Source organism: Narcine bancroftii, chromosome 3 (genome assembly GCF_036971445.1).
Source record: "Narcine bancroftii isolate sNarBan1 chromosome 3, sNarBan1.hap1, whole genome shotgun sequence".
Lineage (NCBI taxonomy): Eukaryota > Metazoa > Chordata > Chondrichthyes > Torpediniformes > Narcinidae > Narcine > Narcine bancroftii.
The window spans coordinates 113,729,719-113,750,391 of NC_091471.1; the positions used below are offsets into that span (position 1 = coordinate 113,729,719).

The following is a 20,673-nucleotide window of genomic DNA, read 5'->3' on the forward strand; positions in this document are numbered from 1 at the left end:
TGATCCCTTCATCAAGATATGGAAAAATGTCAGCAGGCATCCGAACAAAAAGGTAAGGGGTGGGGGGGGGGGGAAGGAAGGAGCATGGTCCCAAAGGCAAGAGGTAATAGGTAGAAAGGGAGGGAGGGCACAACAGCAAGTAGGGGGATAGTTAGGTGAATAGAGAGGGAAGGTGGGTGGAGAGTCAAGGGAAAGGGAGGGAGAATGGGGAGAGGGTTAGCAGAAACTGGAGAAGTCAATGTTAATGCCATCCAGCAATAGTGCCCAGACAGAAAATTAGGTGTTGTTCCTCCAATTTACGGTGCTCTTGGTTAGACCGTACACAAAGCCATGGGCAGACACGTGACATAATCCAAACATTTCTGAACCCAGATCCCTCTCATCTTTAAGAAAATCATTAGGTCTTCAAACATGGCTTTTTAAACAAAACAACATATTTAAGATACTGTAGATGAAAAACCTCAACAGTGAAGACGCTGTTTACATCCGGTACCGCACGGATGGCAGTCTCTTCAATCTGAGGCGCCTGCAAGCTCACACCAAGACACAAGAGAAACTTGTCCGTGAACAAGTTGCAGACGATGCCGCTTTAGTTGCCCATTCAGAGCCAGCTCTTCAGCGCTTGACGTACCGCACGGATGGCAGTTTCTTCAATCTGAGGCGCCTGCAAGCTCACACCAAGACACAAGAGAAACTTGTCGGTGAACAAGTTGCAGACGATGCCGCTTTAGTTGCCCATTCAGAGCCAGCTCTTCAGCACTTGACGTCCTGCTTTGCGGAAACTGCCATAATGTTTGGCCTGGAAGTCAGCCTGAAGAAAACTGAGGTCCTCCATCAGCCAGCTCCCCATCATGACTACCAGCCCCCCCACATCTCCATCGGGCACACAAAACTCAAAACGGTCAACCAGTTTACCTATCTCGGCTGCACCATTTCATCAGATGCAAGGATCGACAATGAGATAGACAACAGACTCGCCAAGGCAAATAGTGCCTTTGGAAGACTACACAAAAGAGTATGGAAAAACAACCAACTGAAAAACCTCACAAAGATAAGCGTATACAGAGCCGTTGTCATACCCACACTCCTATTCGGCTCCGAATCATGGGTCCTCTACCGGCATCACCTACGGCTCCTAGGACGCTTCCACCAGCGTTGTCTCCGCTCCATCCTCAACATCCATTGGAGCGCTTTCATCCCTAACGTCGAAGTACTCGAGATGGCAGAGGTCGACAGCATCGAGTCCACGCTGCTGAAGATCCAGCTGCGCTGGGTGGGTCACGTCTCCAGAATGGAGGACCATCGCCTTCCAAAGGTCGTGTTATATGGCGAGCTCTCCACTGGCCACCGTGAGAGAGGTGCATCAAAGAAAAGGTACAAGGACTGCCTAAAGAAATCTCTTGGTGCCTGCCACATTGACCACCGCCAGTGGGCTGATATCGCCTCAAACCGTGCATCTTGGCGCCTCACAGTTTGGCGGGCAGCAACCTCCTTTGAAGAAGACCGCAGAGCCCACCTCACTGACAAAAGGCAAAGGAGGAAAAACCCAACACCCAACCCCAACCAACCAATTTTCCCCTGCAGCCGCTGCAACTGTGTCTGCCTGTCCCACATCGGACTTGTCAGCCACAAACGAGCCTGCAGCTGACGTGGACTTTTACCCCCTCCATAAATCTTCGTCCGCGAAGCCAAGCCAAAGAAGAAAGAAAGAAAAGATGATAAGTAAAAACAACACTGATTAATGCAGATTGGTGTTGGGATCATACCTCAAATGTTGATGAGATGGAGTAATAAATAATTGAATATTTTTGCTGTGTTATCAGAGTCAATTAAACCAGACCATGATAGTTCCAAATATGTACAATCTTTCACTACTTTCCTTCCCCTAATCCTGCCCTCCTCCCACCCCACACAAGCTAAAACACAAGATTCAACCTTCCTCCCTCACTCACTCGAGAGCACCGACATATCAAAAAAGATGTCTTACATAGTTACCCCCATCTCTCTCCCACCGTTTGTAAGCATAGACAATGGACAGTAACTTTGTGAATATATAAATTGTTACTACTGGTTTAAATGACTTAGCATCTAAACCAACATCATGACTGAATGAGATCGTGCAATAATAAACACACACTTACTCTAAAAGCTTTAATTGCAATATATCAAATGCTCTAGAGACGAGACCAAAGCAAAGAGGGAGCAGGTGCTAGAAATCTGAAATTAAAATAGAAAATGCTTAAAAAGGCTCAGGCAACCTCTGCAGAAACAGAAATTGTTTCAGGCGGACTTTTCAACTCTTGAAAGCAAATTTTATGGAATGTATTAGAAATAATTAGCTCTGTTTCTCTTGCCACAGATTCTGCCTGACTTACAAAGTACTTCCAATTGTTATTCAAGTTCTTCTTTTGTTCAGGGATTTCTGGGTAATGTGCTTCATTGAGACATGAGGCCCTTTCATGCCAGGCCTCCACATGGAGGCCGACTATAAGCGCGGAGGGAAAACATTCATGTCAGGCAGCGCCTCATAGTACCCTTCAGAGCCGATGGAAGCAGGGCAACAGGTGCCATAGTGCCGCTCGCTAAGTTGATGCCATTCATTTGAGCCGATGTGGAAAGAGCCCTATAGTGGATCATGGTGGCCCTGGAGCAGGCAAGACAGATGGTTGTGATGTTTTCAGACAGTCTTAGTATCCAGGCAGAGATCCAGCGCACCCTCAGTAAGGCTGTTAATGCCCCGCTCCTGCGTCTCAGGCTGACAACGTCACTATGATGTCATCAGCCTGCCTCAAACCAGCCGCTTGCAGCAGCATTACATTCATGCAAGGCGACGGAGCACTGCGCTCTGCCAATTACCCTTCTCCGAGAGGGATAGCAGTTGGTGCCTTGGAGCCGACCACAGCACATTCAAGAAGGTAAGTCTCCCGACATAAAGGCATGAAGGGGTCTATGGCTGAATGAGAGCATTCAGCCTGCAGCACTACAGCCTGAAGGCTTCACTTCCACTGCATGGACAATGACTTAGCATCTAAACCAACACCATGACTGAATGAGATCGTGCAATAATAAACACACACTTACTCTAAAAGCTTTAATTGCAGCGTCAGGTAAAAGCAGAGGCGGAGATGCTTGCTTCAACATCAATTGATCTTGAAACACAAATGTGATAGTTAAGTTCCAGCCCTGCTCTCCCAACCTGGAACATCTGGTGATCAAGTGTCATCCATTTTATCTATTGAGGGAGCTCTCCACCATCCTCCTGGTAGCAGTGTACATTCTGCTCTAGGTTAACATCAGGTTGGCACAGGAGAGGCTAAGCACTGTAATAACAGCCATGAGACAGCACACCCTGATGCCTCCAACGTCGCCAACCTGAAGAAGTCTCCAACAAACTATCATCAACATATTACCAGCACAACCAGGGGAGCCAACATACTTGACCACTGCTATACCATCAGCAAGAATGCCCAATGAGCCATCCCATGCCCTCACCTCGGCAAGTCTGATTGAGAATGCAAGTTTTAATAGACTGACTGGAAGGCAGAAGATGCCTGCATTTCATTCTGTCTTGTTATCAGCTGGAGCTGATAAGAACCTCCATATTTGGTAAGGTAGTAAAAGACTATTAAACATTGGGTAAGGGAAACAACCCTAATTAACAAATTCCAAGAGAATTCTAAGGAATATGCACTTATATGGAGCAGTCCCTTTAAATTTTCTTGAACCCTAGGGGTCTGAAGGTACAAAAATGTATGATTTGTAAGCCAGGAGGCAAACTCTCTAGATAGTGAGACAAGCTGCTCGTGTCAGTGCTTCTTGCTGCAAAGGAGTTCTCACACAACAAAATTATTAAAATCTGTTTGTGCAGCTGTATTCGTGTATGTTATTAAACAATCAAAGATCCACTTTACTGGCTCTACTTCTACTCCTGGCATACAGAGACTGAGGATTACAACAGCAGTGGTGAAGACTGTGAAAGTATGGTTGAGGGAGGTGGAGGAGTGCCAAAGAGGGACATTAATAATTTGAAAACTTCTTTGAAACCTCTTTTGGTTCACTGGAAATACTAGCCCAACCCTTACTGCCTAATCCTAGCACCAGCCCTTGACAATGCAGTTGAGCTTAATAGGAATAGAAGGGCACCATTAGGGCATAGGCTTAACTGGAGATGATGAAATGGTGGGGCAGTACATAACAGAGTTCAAACCAGGAGTCTGGAGTAAGAGAACTGTATACAAGAGGTCTGAAGGAACTCACCAGGTCATAGCATCCACGGAAAGCAATATCATACAAAGGCCTGACATTCTTTACGGCATGTGATCCTTTCAAATGGGAGCTAAAATTCAACAGGTTAAACAATCCCAACAGATACCCATTTTGAGATTAAATCAGTGAATTTACAATTTTGTCATTAAAATGCTTTACATAACTTACGAACCACTCACCTTGACCCATGGCCTTGTGAATATTCTCCATGTCAAATTTAACCATTGATCTTGCAGTTACATTCAACATTTTCTCCCAAACCAATGTCACTTCTTTTAGGCACAACGTGATTTCTTCATAGTCCAGTTTCAGGCGCTTATTCTGCAGATCACTTTCTGAAGCTTCCGAGTAGAAGAACAAAAATGTAAGTCTTACCCTTAATGCCATTTCAAAAATAGTCAAACATTGGACAAGAATGAGCTCTCCTGATGAATTGTAGCAGTTCCTTCATCAGGTAATCCAGGAGTGACAGACAGCACACCAACAGAGCTGGCAGATGCCCAGCATTCATTAAAAAGATAGATTTTCTCAACCAGTTTCGTAGTCTGCAATCAAGGGCAAGTTGAGAATGTCAGTCCTAGTCAAGGTGCATTTGGAGAGGCAAGTAGACAGTTATCCTCAGCCTTTTGTGCAGTGTTCTTTCAGCATCCCAAAGTTGACCCCCAGAGATGAATTGACTGCTTTGTCAAGGCAGATGTTCATACCAAACTTCTACATTAGTATTCTCCACAGACTGTGCAGTCCCAGTCATTTAGTGACATCGTGAAGTCAAATCAGGGGAGGTCTTGCACAGTAAATGACATGGCCCTGCAGAATGTTGTAGAATAGAGAAACTGAGGGGTATAGGTACATAGTTACAGAAAAGTGATGACAGGGTGGGGAAGATGGCGCCTGGGACACTTGCCTTCATAGGATGAGATAGTGAATTCAAAAGTTGGGATCTCATACAATACAGCTGTATCAGCCACTGGTGAGACCACATTTGGAGAAAAGGGTGCACTCTGGTTGCCCAGCTTTAGGAACAGTATCAAATGTTGGAAGGGGTGCAGAGAAGATTCAGCAGCATATTGCTGAGACTGGAGGGCTTGGGTTGGAGTGAGGGATTGGATAGGCTGTATTGCCTGGAGCAGAGGAGACTGAAGGGTGACCTTATTGAAGGTTATGAAATTATAAGGGGCAATGGTAAAGTGATTGTTCACAGCCTTTATTCCAAGGTAAACAAATGTAGAAATTTAAGAGGATGCTGAGTGGCAAAAGTTTAACATTTAGACTTTAGAGGCTGATCCGTATCTGGAACAAGCCATTGAAGAAGGAACAATTACACCATTCAAAAGTCATTAGAACAGATATATGGATAGGAAGGGTGTAGTATGGTACAGACCAAATGCAGGCAAATAGGACTAGTTCAGATTCCCAACTTGGACAGCATGGATGAGCTGGGCCAAAGGGCCAGTAATCTGCTCTGTGACTCTTAGTGCCTGACTACTGCTATTTCCGAGTTAGACACAATCCCTACTGTTTTCCGCTGCTGGAGAATGGTATTCCTAGACACTGATGTGGCTAATTCATAAATACCATCTGGAATTCCAAGTCCTCAAGTGGATAGGTTCTGCAGCATTTGGTCACAGACCCCCTCCATTGGTGGCCTCACCAAAGTGGGCTCAGGATTGGAGGTTTCCTCCATAGTCTCTTCACTACTGGGGTACCCACATCGTTATCCATGTGTGGAGTTTGCATGTTCTGGCTGCAACCAAGTGAGCTTCATCTGGATGCTCTGATGTCCTCCCACATTGCAAAGACACATTCTGGTGGGTTAACTGACGAATATAAATGACTGCAAATGTTTAGGTTCATGGAAGATTGGTGGTTTCATTGATGGGAATGTGTGGAGAATAACAAAAACTGGGTTTAGCACAACTGCCAAGGAGCCTGTTTCCATGCAGTGTATTCAGGTTACAAATGCTGAAGCTGCCACCGACAGAGTTGGCCCTCAGTGAGGCCATGTCATGAAGCCTGTCTCAACCAATGAAATACACACACTCTGGGTGGCCCTGTAAGGTGGGCAATGGCCACTCGAGAAACAAAATCTCAACTTGAGGACGTGGTGTGGGGAAAATACTCAGGTAGGAACATGCTGCCCGTGTGACTGGGGTTTTACAAGGGATAAGCAGCCTGCAGAGCAGTGAGAAGACAAGGTAAGATCTGGTCTTCCTCACCCTTAACAGCCATCCTTCCTTCTGATGCAGTGGAAAAAATGTTAAAGCTACACCCAATTGGCCAAGGACAAAAATACAGGCAAGCTTTGTGCACATCCAGCCTGACCAACTCCATCATCATCATTACTGAGACGCAGCCTGACCACCACCATCATCATCAAAAGTGGAGACGCAGCCTGACCACCACCATCATCATCATTAGTGGAGATGCAGCCTGACGACCTCCATCCTCATCATTAGTGGAGACGCAGCCTGACCATCATCCTCATCATTAGTGGAGACGCAGCCTGACCACCATCATCCTCATCATTAGTGGAGACGCAGCCTGTCCACCATCATCAACATCATTAGTGGAGACGCAGCCTGACCACCATCATCATCATCATTAGTGGAGACGCAGTCTGACCACCATCATCATCATTAGTGGAAACGCAGCCTGACCACCATCATCATCATTAGTGGAGACGCAGCCTGACCACCACCATCCTCATCATTAGTGGAGACGCAGCCTGACCACCATCATCATCATTAGTGGAGACGCAGCCTGACCACCATCATCCTCATCATTAGTGGAGACGCAGCATGTCCACCACCATCCTCATCATTAGTGGAGACGCAGCCTGACCACCATCCTCATCATTAGTGGAGACGCAGCCTGACCACCTCCATCCTCATCATTGGTGGAGCCGCAGCCTGACCACCATCATCCTCATCATTAGTGGAAACGCAGTCTGACCTCCATCCTCATCATTGTTGGAGACGCAGCCTGACCACCATCATCCTCATCATTAGTGGAGACGCAGCCTGAAAACCATCATCCTCATCATTAGTGGAGACACAGCCTGACCACCTCCATCCTCATCATTAGTGGAGACGCAGCCTGACCACCACCATCATCATCATTAGTGGAGACGCAGCCTGACCACCTCCATCCTCACCATTAGTGGAGACGCAGCCTGACCACCACCAACATCATCATTAGTGGAGACGTAGCCTGACCACCACCATCATCATCATTAGTGGAGACGCAGCCTGAAAACCATCATCCTCATCATTAGTGGAGACGCAGCCTGACCACCTCCATCCTCATCATTAGTGGAGACGCAGCCTGACCACCACCATCATCATCATTAGTGGAGACGCAGCCTGACCACCACCATCATCATCATTAGTGGAGACGCAGCCTGACCACCATCATATTCATCATTAGTGGAGACGCAGCCTGACAACCATCATCCTCATCATTAGTGGAGACGCAGCCTGACCACCTCCATCCTCATCATTAGTGGAGACGCAGCCTGACCACCACCATCATCATCATTAGTGGAGACGCAGCCTGACCACCATCATCATCATTAGTGGAGACGCAGCCTGACCACCATCATCATCATTAGTGGAGACGGAGGCTGACCACCACCATCCTCATCATTAGTGGAGACGCAGCCTGACAACCACCATCCTCATCATTAGTGGAGACGCAGCCTGACCACCATCATCATCATTAGTGGAGACGAAGCCTGACCACCATCATCATCATTAGTGGAGACGCAGCCTGACCACCATCATCATCATTAGTGGAGACGCAGCCTGACCACCATCATCATCATCATTAGTTCAGACGCAGCCTGACAACCATCATCATCATCATTAGTGGAGACGCAGCCTGACCACCATCATTCTCATCATTAGTGGAGACGCAGCCTGACCACCTCCATCCTCATCATTAGTGGAGACGCAGCCTGACCACCATCATCATCATCATTAGTGGAGACGCAGCCTGACAACCATCATCATCATCATTAGTGGAGACGCAGCCTGACCACCATCATATTCATCATTAGTGGAGATGCAGCCTGACCACCATCATCATCATTAGTGGAGACGCAGCCTGACCATCATCCTCATCATTAGTGGAGACGCAGCCTGACCACCATCCTCATCATTAGTGGAGACGCAGCCTGACCATCTCCATCCTCATCATTAGTGGAGACGCAGCCTGACCACCATCATCATCATCATTAGTGGAGACGCAGCCTGACCACCACCATCATCAACATTAGTGGAGACGCAGCCTGACCACCATCATCATCATCATTAGTGGAGACGCAGTCTGACCACCATCATCATCATTAGTGGAGACGCAGCCTGACCACCATCATCATCATTAGTGGAGACGCAGCCTGACCACCACCATCCTCATCATTAGTGGAGACGCAGCCTGACCACCATCATCATCATTAGTGGAGACGCAGCCTGACCACCATCATCATCATTAGTGGAGACGGAGGCTGACCACCACCATCCTCATCATTAGTGGAGACGCAGCCTGACAACCACCATCCTCATCATTAGTGGAGACGCAGCCTGACCACCATCATCATCATTAGTGGAGACGAAGCCTGACCACCATCATCATCATTAGTGGAGACGCAGCCTGACCACCATCATCATCATTAGTGGAGACGCAGTCTGACCACCATCATCCTCATCATTAGTGGAGACGCAGCCTGACCACCATCATCCTCATCATTAGTGAAGACGCAGCCTGACAACCATCATCCTCATCATTAGTGGAGACGCAGCCTGACCACCTCCATCCTCATCATTAGTGGAGACGCAGCCTGACCACCACCATCATCATCATTAGTGGAGACGCAGCCTGACCACCTCCATCCTCATCATTATTGGAGACGCAGCCTGACCACCATCATCATCATCAATAGTTGAGACGCAGCCTGACAACCATCATCATCATCATTAGTGGAGACGCAGCCTGACCACCATCATCCTCATCATTAGTGGAGACGCAGCCTGACCACCTCCATCCTCATCATTAGTGGAGACGCAGCCTGACCACCATCATCATCATTAGTGGAGACGCAGCCTGACCACCATCATCATCATTAGTGGAGACGCAGCCTGACCACCATCATCCTCATCATTAGTGGAGACGCAGCCTGAAAACCATCATCCTCATCATTAGTGGAGACGCAGCCTGACCACCTCCATCCTCATCATTAGTGGAGACGCAGCCTGACCACCACCATCATCATCATTAGTGGAGACGCAGCCTGACCACCTCCATCCTCATCATTAGTGGAGACGCAGCCTGACCACCACCAACATCATCATTAGTGGAGACGCAGCCTGACCACCACCATCATCATCATCATTAGTGGAGACGCAGCCTGAAAACCATCATCCTCATCATTAGTGGAGACGCAGCCTGACCACCTCCATCCTCATCATTAGTGGAGACGCAGCCTGACCACCATCATCCTCATCATTAGTGGAGACGCAGCCTAACCACCACCATCATCATCATCATTAGTGGAGACGCAGCCTGACCACCATCATCATCATTAGTGGAGACGCAGCCTGACCACCATCCTCATCATTAGTGGAGACGCAGCATGACCACCATCATCATCATTAGTGGAGACGTAGCCTGACCACCACCATCATCATCATTAGTGGAGACGCAGCCTGAAAACCATCATCCTCATCATTAGTGGAGACGCAGCCTGACCACCTCCATCCTCATCATTAGTGGAGACGCAGCCTGACCACCACCATCATCATCATTAGTGGAGACGCAGCCTGACCACCACCATCATCATCATTAGTGGAGACGCAGCCTGACCACCATCATATTCATCATTAGTGGAGACGCAGCCTGACAACCATCATCCTCATCATTAGTGGAGACGCAGCCTGACCACCTCCATCCTCATCATTAGTGGAGACGCAGCCTGACCACCATCATCATCATCATTAGTTCAGACGCAGCCTGACAACCATCATCATCATCATTAGTGGAGACGCAGCCTGACCACCATCATCCTCATCATTAGTTTAGACGCAGCCTGACCACCTCCATCCTCATCATTAGTGGAGACGCAGCCTGACCACCATCATCATCATCATCAGTTGAGACGCAGCCTGACAATCATCATCATCATCATTAGTGGAGACGCAGCCTGACCACCATCATATTCATCATTAGTGGAGATGCAGCTTGACCACCATCATCATCATTAGTGGAGACGCAGCCTGACCATCATCCTCATCATTAGTGGAGACGCAGCCTGACCACCATCCTCATCATTAGTGGAGACGCAGCCTGACCATCTCCATCCTCATCATTAGTGGAGACGCAGCCTGACCACCATCATCATCATCATTAGTGGAGACGCAGCCTGACCACCACCATCATCAACATTAGTGGAGACGCAGCCTGACCACCATCATCATCATTAGTGGAGACGCAGCCTGACCACCACCATCCTCATCATTAGTGGAGACGCAGCCTGACCACCATCATCATCATTAGTGGAGACGCAGCCTGACCACCATCATCATCATTAGTGGAGACGGAGGCTGACCACCACCATCCTCATCATTAGTGGAGACGCAGCCTGACAACCACCATCCTCATCATTAGTGGAGACGCAGCCTGACCACCATCATCATCATTAGTGGAGACGCAGCCTGACCACCATCATCGTCATTAGTGGAGACGCAGCCTGACCACCATCATCATCATTAGTGGAGACGCAGCCTGACCACCATCATCATCATTAGTGGAGACGCAGCCTGACCACCATCATCCTCATCATTAGTGGAGACGCAGCCTGACCACCATCATCCTCATCATTAGTGAAGACGCAGCCTGACAACCATCATCCTCATCATTAGTGGAGACGCAGCCTGACCACCTCCATCCTCATCATTAGTGGAGACGCAGCCTGACCACCGCCATCATCATCATTAGTGGAGACGCAGCCTGACCACCTCCATCCTCATCATTATTGGAGACGCAGCCTGACCACCATCATCATCATCAATAGTTGAGACGCAGCCTGACAACCATCATCATCATCATTAGTGGAGACGCAGCCTGACCACCATCATCCTCATCATTAGTGGAGACGCAGCCTGACCACCTCCATCCTCATCATTAGTGGAGACGCAGCCTGACCACCATCATCTTCATTAGTGGAGACGCAGCCTGACCACCATCATCATCATTAGTGGAGACGCAGCCTGACCACCATCATCCTCATCATTAGTGGAGACGCAGCCTGAAAACCATCATCCTCATCATTAGTGGAGACGCAGCCTGACCACCTCCATCCTCATCATTAGTGGAGACGCAGCCTGACCACCACCATCATCATCATTAGTGGAGACGCAGCCTGACCACCTCCATCCTCATCATTAGTGGAGACGCAGCCTGACCACCACCAACATCATCATTAGTGGAGACGCAGCCTGACCACCTCCATCTTCATCATTATTGGAGACGCAGCCTGACCACCACCATCATCATCATCATTAGTGGAGACGCAGCCTGAAAACCATCATCCTCATCATTAGTGGAGACGCAGCCTGACCACCTCCATCCTCATCATTAGTGGAGACGCAGCCTGACCACCATCATCCTCATCATTAGTGGAGACGCAGCCTAACCACCACCATCATCATCATCATTAGTGGAGACGCAGCCTGACCACCATCATCATCATTAGTGGAGACGCAGCCTGACCACCATCCTCATCATTAGTGGAGACGCAGCATGACCACCATCATCATCATTAGTGGAGACGTAGCCTGACCACCACCATCATCATCATTAGTGGAGACGCAGCCTGAAAACCATCATCCTCATCATTAGTGGAGACGCAGCCTGACCACCTCCATCCTCATCATTAGTGGAGACGCAGCCTGACCACCACCATCATCATCATTAGTGGAGACGCAGCCTGACCACCACCATCATCATCATTAGTGGAGACGCAGCCTGACCACCATCATATTCATCATTAGTGGAGACGCAGCCTGACAACCATCATCCTCATCATTAGTGGAGACGCAGCCTGACCACCTCCATCCTCATCATTAGTGGAGACGCAGCCTGACCACCACCATCATCATCATTAGTGGAGACGCAGCCTGACCACCTCCATCCTCATCATTAGTGGAGACGCAGCCTGACCACCATCATCATCATCATTAGTTCAGACGCAGCCTGACAACCATCATCATCATCATTAGTGGAGACGCAGCCTGACCACCATCATCCTCATCATTAGTTTAGACGCAGCCTGACCACCTCCATCCTCATCATTAGTGGAGACGCAGCCTGACCACCATCATCATCATCATCAGTTGAGACGCAGCCTGACAATCATCATCATCATCATTAGTGGAGACGCAGCCTGACCACCATCATATTCATCATTAGTGGAGATGCAGCTTGACCACCATCATCATCATTAGTGGAGACGCAGCCTGACCATCATCCTCATCATTAGTGGAGACGCAGCCTGACCACCATCCTCATCATTAGTGGAGACGCAGCCTGACCATCTCCATCCTCATCATTAGTGGAGACGCAGCCTGACCACCATCATCATCATCATTAGTGGAGACGCAGCCTGACCACCACCATCATCAACATTAGTGGAGACGCAGCCTGACCACCATCATCATCATTAGTGGAGACGCAGCCTGACCACCACCATCCTCATCATTAGTGGAGACGCAGCCTGACCACCATCATCATCATTAGTGGAGACGCAGCCTGACCACCATCATCATCATTAGTGGAGACGGAGGCTGACCACCACCATCCTCATCATTAGTGGAGACGCAGCCTGACAACCACCATCCTCATCATTAGTGGAGACGCAGCCTGACCACCATCATCATCATTAGTGGAGACGCAGCCTGACCACCATCATCGTCATTAGTGGAGACGCAGCCTGACCACCATCATCATCATTAGTGGAGACGCAGCCTGACCACCATCATCATCATTAGTGGAGACGCAGCCTGACCACCATCATCCTCATCATTAGTGGAGACGCAGCCTGACCACCATCATCCTCATCATTAGTGAAGACGCAGCCTGACAACCATCATCCTCATCATTAGTGGAGACGCAGCCTGACCACCTCCATCCTCATCATTAGTGGAGACGCAGCCTGACCACCGCCATCATCATCATTAGTGGAGACGCAGCCTGACCACCTCCATCCTCATCATTATTGGAGACGCAGCCTGACCACCATCATCATCATCAATAGTTGAGACGCAGCCTGACAACCATCATCATCATCATTAGTGGAGACGCAGCCTGACCACCATCATCCTCATCATTAGTGGAGACGCAGCCTGACCACCTCCATCCTCATCATTAGTGGAGACGCAGCCTGACCACCATCATCTTCATTAGTGGAGACGCAGCCTGACCACCATCATCATCATTAGTGGAGACGCAGCCTGACCACCATCATCCTCATCATTAGTGGAGACGCAGCCTGAAAACCATCATCCTCATCATTAGTGGAGACGCAGCCTGACCACCTCCATCCTCATCATTAGTGGAGACGCAGCCTGACCACCACCATCATCATCATTAGTGGAGACGCAGCCTGACCACCTCCATCCTCATCATTAGTGGAGACGCAGCCTGACCACCACCAACATCATCATTAGTGGAGACGCAGCCTGACCACCACCATCATCATCATCATTAGTGGAGACGCAGCCTGAAAACCATCATCCTCATCATTAGTGGAGACGCAGCCTGACCACCTCCATCCTCATCATTAGTGGAGACGCAGCCTGACCACCATCATCCTCATCATTAGTGGAGACGCAGCCTAACCACCACCATCATCATCATCATTAGTGGAGACGCAGCCTGACCACCATCATCATCATTAGTGGAGACGCAGCCTGACCACCATCCTCATCATTAGTGGAGACGCAGCATGACCACCATCATCATCATTAGTGGAGTCGCAGCCTGACCACCATCATCATCATTAGTGGAGACGCAGCCTGACCACCATCATCATCATTAGTGGAGACGCAGCCTGACCACCATCATCCTCATCATTAGTGGAGACGCAGCCTGACCACCTCCATCCTCATCATTAGTGGAGACGCAGCCTGACCACCACCATCATCATCATTAGTGGAGACGCAGCCTGACAACCTCCATCCTCATCGTTAGTGGAGACGCAGCCTGACCACCATCATCATCATCATTAGTTGAGACGCAGCCTGACAACCATCATCATCATCATTAGTGGAGACGCAGCCTGACCACCATCATCCTCATCATTAGTGGAGACGCAGCCTGACCACCTCCATCCTCATCATTAGTGGAGACGCAGCCTGACCACCACCATCATCATCATTAGTGGAGACGCAGCCTGACCACCATCATCATCATCATTAGTGGAGACGCAGTCTGACCACCATATCATCATTAGTGGAGACGCAGCCTGACCACCATCATCATCATTAGTGGAGACGCAGCCTGACCACCACCATCCTCATCATTAGTGGAGACGCAGTCTGACCACCATCATCATCATTAGTGGAGACGCAGCCTGACCACCATCATCATCATTAGTGGAGACGCAGCCTGACCACCACCATCCTCATCATTAGTGGAGACGCAGTCTGACCACCATCATCATCATTAGTGGAGACGCAGCCTGACCACCATCATCATCATTAGTGGAGACGCAGCCTGACCACCACCATCCTCATCATTAGTGGAGACGCAGCCTGACCACCATCATCATCATTAGTGGAGACGCAGCCTGACCACCATCATCATCATTAGTGGAGACGCAGCCTGACCACCATCATCATTTGTGAATATACAATACACAGCCTGTAATGTGCACACAGACCATTATAGACTTTACAAAGAGGTCTGGGGTCACGTGATTGTGGAGCTCACCATGAATCCAGTCTGTCACTCCCTCAGCCCCTCTCCCAGTTTCTCACATTTAGGGTTGGTAAAGTTTTAACTTTTGCTTTACCAGCAATTAGTTTGGTTTATTTTGTGTTATCAATTATCACCATCGGGTGCTCCAGTTTACTTCAATATCCCATAGTCATGGGGGTTGTTTGGTTAATGGGCCATTGTAGATTGCCCCTCATGTCTGTGTGGAAATATGGTGGGAGTGGATGGGGAACTGGAGAGATTAGATCACATGGTTTAAACTGAAGTTACGTCAGTCCTTGGCTCACATAGGTCAATCTACTTTATGGAACCAGAAAAATAGTAATGCAGACTTGCACACTACTCTATTGTGTATGGCTTTCTATCTGCTCTGTGGGGAAAGCAGGAAACTAGAGGCTGGTTAGTTTGATATCTCCAGATGCTGGAGTTAATAAATGTAGTTGCTAATCGTTTTGGAAAGTTGAATATAATCAAGCCTAGTTAACATTTTATTGAAAACATGAGAGGTTTTCTGGAGTTGCATGCCTTCTCTAATCAGATCTCAACGAAGCATCATTCCATTACCCAGATGCCAATGTGGTCTTCATGGTCAGAGCTCAGCTGGAGTCTATGAACTTGTGTATTAATCATCAGTAATAGTGCAATGGAGATAATATTCTTCCAGCTGAATGAAAAGGGGTTAGTAATTCTGTACTTTCTATTTCATCACTGATGTTCAATACATATCAAGTACAAATTGCTTTGTGTTTCAAGAGTTAATTTGTTGCCAAAAAGGCTGTTCCAAACCAACAGTAGTCTTAAAATATCCCCAAAAGCTAGAGCCAGGTGTTAGACGCAAGAAAATCCTTGGTTTCACATACAACACTAGTCCATCACAATACCTCCAAGGCATTTGAACGTGTTACTAATCTCTGATTTCTAATCTCTGCCTACCTTGTAGCTTCTGGTTTTCTTTCTCCATTCTCAGAAGGAGTATCTGCTGAAAAATTGCCTTCCTCCACAAATGTCGGAGCTCTGCTGATGTGTGTTTCCTTTCCTCTGCAACTGCCCCCAGGTAACCGTCATTGCAAGTCATCACCAGAGATGTCCTTGAGGTTACATCTCCCAATTCGGAATGATCTGTGGAGGCAGGAATTAAAACAATATTGTCCTCTAGAATTTTGAAGAGAGCATGTTAGTGCCTCTGGTTCATCCGGAACTTGCGGAGGAACACTAGAAACCCTGGCAAATTTCTAAAGAGGTGTGGTGGAAAGTGTGCTGACTGGCTGCATCACAGTCTGGTAATGGGGACACCAATACCCCTGAGCATAACCCTTCCCACTACTGAGAACATCAACAGGGAACATTGCCATCGGAGGCTAGCAGCAATCATCAATGATCCACAACACCCAGCACACGCTCTGTTCTCGCTGCTGCCATTAAGAAAGAGGTACAGGTGCCACAAGACTTGCACCACCAGGTTCAGGACCAGCTGCTATCTCTGCACCATCAGACTCCTCAACAACAAACTCACTCAGGGACTCTCACTTGTGCACTTTATTGATTTTTTAAATTCTCTTTGCATTGCACAGTTTGTTTACATTCATTATCTGTTTAGGGCAGTAGTTGTCAACCTTTTTCCTTCCACTCACATACCATTTTAAGTAATCCCTATGCCATCGGTGCTCTGTGATCAGTAAGGGATTGCTTAAGGTAGAATGTGAGTGGAAAGTAAAAGTTTGAAAACCACTGTTTAATCGTACCTAATTGACTCGTTATGTCCACCGTTTCATAACTCCAAAGGAAATGGGCCAATAAGAATTTTTCCCAAGCAAAATATTTCACTAACAATGGGTCTAGATCAGTGATTCTCAACCTTCCCTTCCCACTCACATACCACCTTAAGCAATCCCTTACTAATCACAGAGCATTGATGGCATCGGGATTACTTAAAAGTGGTATAGGAGTGGAAAAAGATTAAGAACCACTGGTTTGGAGTTATTTATTTATGTTTACGCTGTGTAGTTTTTTTTTGCATTACCAATAAGAGATAATTCTGCCTTGTCTACAGTAAAAAAAGAATCTCAGGGTAGTATGTACCTGACAATAAATCTGAAATCTGGACAGCTATGAAAATTTAGCATGACTCTCAGTGATCCGATTGATTAAACTTGATAATGAAAGAGAGTGCACAAGAGACTCACCAGGATGCTGCCTAGTATGGATGGCTGCAGTTGTAAGGAGGGATAGGACAGGCTGGGTTTATTTTTAGGAGGGAGAAGGGTAGGTTTATATCATTATGAGGGGGAAAGATAGGATAGACAGGATCTTTATCAGAAGAGTCTAGGACACTGGTTTAAGGTGTGAGGGGAGCAATTGCCTGAGAGGCAAGTTTTTCCACATGGAAGCTCATCTGGAATGAGCTGTTAGACAAGGTGGTGGAGGCAGATCCAATTTCAAATTATAAACTGTGCTTGGAAAGGTGTAGAGGAAGAGAAATCTAATGCAGTCAAATGGAATCAGCATTCAAGGCATCACTGTTGGGCATAGGATGCAAAGGTCCCATTTCAGTTGTACAATTCTATTAAATAAGCTTTCTTAGAGCATGAAAAGTTCAAGAATCAAGCTGTGGATCTTAAAATCAGGGCGTACTGATTTATCATAGGATACCCAAGTTTGTGTGGGAAACACTGTAGAAATTCACCCTCTTTCACTTTAGTTAAAAGTGCAAAACGGGAGCCAGTATCACATGTTCTCTTCTGTACAGTTTTTTCCTGCTGAAGTCAGAATTTCCAAAGTGGAGTTTAATACACAGCTACTGCTGCAGCCCTCACTGAACTCGTAACAAAAGACAGAGCTCTGTCCTAATCCGACTGATCTCTGATGGAACCATACCCATTACAAAATGGTTTGCATTTCAATCAGAAACTTGGGAAGAACATTCACGAGAATGTTGACAGGATTTCAAGGTTTGAGTAACAGGGAAAGGTTGTGCAGACTGGGGCTTTTTTCTCTGGAGCGTAGAAGATTGAGAGGGGACTTGATAGAGGTGTTTAAGATTTTAAAAGGGACAGACAGAGTAAACGTGGATAGGCTTTTTCAATTAAAAATAGGGGAGATTCAAACTAGAGGGCATGGCTTAAGATTGAAGGGGGAAAATTATAAGGGGAACACGAGGGGAAATTTCTTTACGCAAAGGGTGGTAGGGATGTGGAATGAGCTTCCGACAGACGTGGTCGAGGCGGGATCATTGGTTACATTTAAGGAAAGACTGGATAGTTACATGTGGATAGGAGAGGACTGGAGGGGTATGGACTGGGTGCTGGTCAGTGGGACTAGGAGGGTGGGGATTTGTTATGGCATGGACTAGTAGGGCCGAACTGGCCTGTTCTGTGCTGTAAATGGTTATATGGTTATAAGTAATAAAAGATACTTCCTGAAACAAGAGTAAGCTTAAACCCAGAGAATTGCTCATTTGAACTTGATAGCTATTAAGGCAATGCAGAGACTTGCATCCTTTTGTGAAGTTTCAGGTAATAATTTTAAAGACTGAAAGACAAGCAGCAATAGACTACCTTTGCTCTAAAAGGTGAAGTAAATATACAACTAATCGATTGGATAAAGGTAGCCGCATTCGTACAGAGTGCAAGATCTGATGTTTCATTCAGTGTCCATGAGTAGTTTTAGTTTAAATCTCCCCATTAGTTGGGGTAGCAGTTAAATCATGATTACTGAACTCAACAAACATTGGAAGAAAATATAATGAGGTCCATGCATTTAGTGAGTGTTAATTGACCCCCTGCCTTATGTAAATGCTCATTAATATTTACCAAAATGAGCTCAGCTGTGGTACCGTCATATAGCTGCTGTCCTCACTATCTTGGGTACTACACAGCAAGAAGGCTGCCAAGATCAAAGATCCAATTTGGAGCATGATGCTGACTCTGGGGAAGAGGAATGGTTGAGAGGGTCAAAGACAATGTAAAACTGGGAAAAATAAGATTACATGGATAGCGTTACAAAGACCTGGCATGGAGCCAAAGGCCTCCTGGACTGTAGCTATTGCATGATTATTATATAGGTAAAATTAACACATGGTGTTTTCTTCACTCAAACTGTTTAACAAACCTCTTGATTTTAAAGTCAGCTACTTTTAATTAATTTCACATCACTTTCATTCAAAATCTTTTCAAACTTCTCAAGATAAAATTTGCAGAGAATGGGGGAAATGATTGGCTCTTTCCATATAACTTTCCTTGTTCTGATTAACCTCCTATATACCAGCATTCTTTCTAGATGCATCACTGTCTGGTATAGAAGTGCCAATGCACAGGACAGGAAAAATAACCCAAAGAGTGGTTAACTTGGGCAGCAATATCACTCCATTGAGCATATCTCCTAGAGGTGGTGTCTTAGGAAAGTAGTCTCTATCCTCAAGGACCCTCATCACCCTGGCTGTCCGTTCTTCATGCTGCTACGATCAGGAATGAGGTACAGGAACCTGAAGATGAGCACTCACAAAGCAGCACAAAGACAGCTTCTTCCTGTCTGCCAATCAGATTTCTGAATAGACAATGAATCACAGACACTATCTCATTTTCTCCTATTTTCTTCCACTGTTTATTTATTTTTGAAATGTAACTTATAACAATATTTGCACTGTAATGCTGGCTCAAAACCACAAATTACACGATATGTTCATAACAATAAATTTTGATTTTTAAGATCGTCAGGTCCTTGGCAAAGTGACGTGCCCAGATTTAGACAAAATTCCAAGGGCAGTAATTTGAAGTTTGGCATCACTTAATTCTTTTTGCATTTCATGCAGTTATTTATAAATGGAGGATCTTATGAACTATTTTAATAATTTGCCAACTTGTCCTGTCATTTTCAAAGATTTAGGAGGAATAACACAATCTGCCAATGTGAAAACATCAATCTTTGTTGCTTTGTACAGAAGTCAAATCATAAATCATTTTCATGTGTTTCAATAAACACCCAATGTAACATCATCTTAAATACAATCTAACATACTAACGTACACAAGGAACATCACATGAATGGAAATGATAGAAATGAGACATCTCATTTGTCTTTGAAATACTTTCAAAGAGACTAATGAAATGAGAAATCCATCCTGCATTTATCAACCAAGATTTATTAATGCAGGAATGGTTAACTTTGTCAATGTGTATTTTAGTAAGACATTTTACAAGGTCCTGCATGGTGGGGTGATCTTAAATATTATGGCACATGGGATCCAAGATGACATGGCTAATTTGATCCAAAATTGGCTTGTGATAGGAAGTAGAAGGTAGAGGTTGAAGAACATTTCTCTGATTAAAAACCTTTAACCAGTGCTTGGAGCTGAGCCCTTGATCTTTCTGATTTATACTCCATCTATGACCTAGATGTCAATGTGTGAGGTAATGATCAGTA

General features: G+C 46.5%; 1 protein-coding gene across 12 annotated transcripts in view; it reads right to left on the minus strand.

The window, feature by feature from the left end:
- LOC138757498 (TBC1 domain family member 1-like) overlaps nt 1–20,673 on the minus strand; it is a 312,814-nt gene that overhangs the window by 53,934 nt on the left and 238,207 nt on the right. For 10 of the 12 annotated variants that reach the window (XM_069924958.1, XM_069924956.1, XM_069924957.1 and 7 more), the window contains 2 exons: nt 16,189–16,374; nt 4,446–4,607 (listed from right to left, as the gene is read on the minus strand). In XM_069924958.1, coding sequence (XP_069781059.1) covers nt 4,446–4,607; nt 16,189–16,374 — 348 coding nt within the window. Of the gene's footprint in view, nt 1–4,445; nt 4,608–16,188; nt 16,375–19,064; nt 19,161–20,673 lie in introns of those variants that run through there. The other 2 variants (XM_069924967.1, XM_069924959.1) reach the window with 2 other exon arrangements.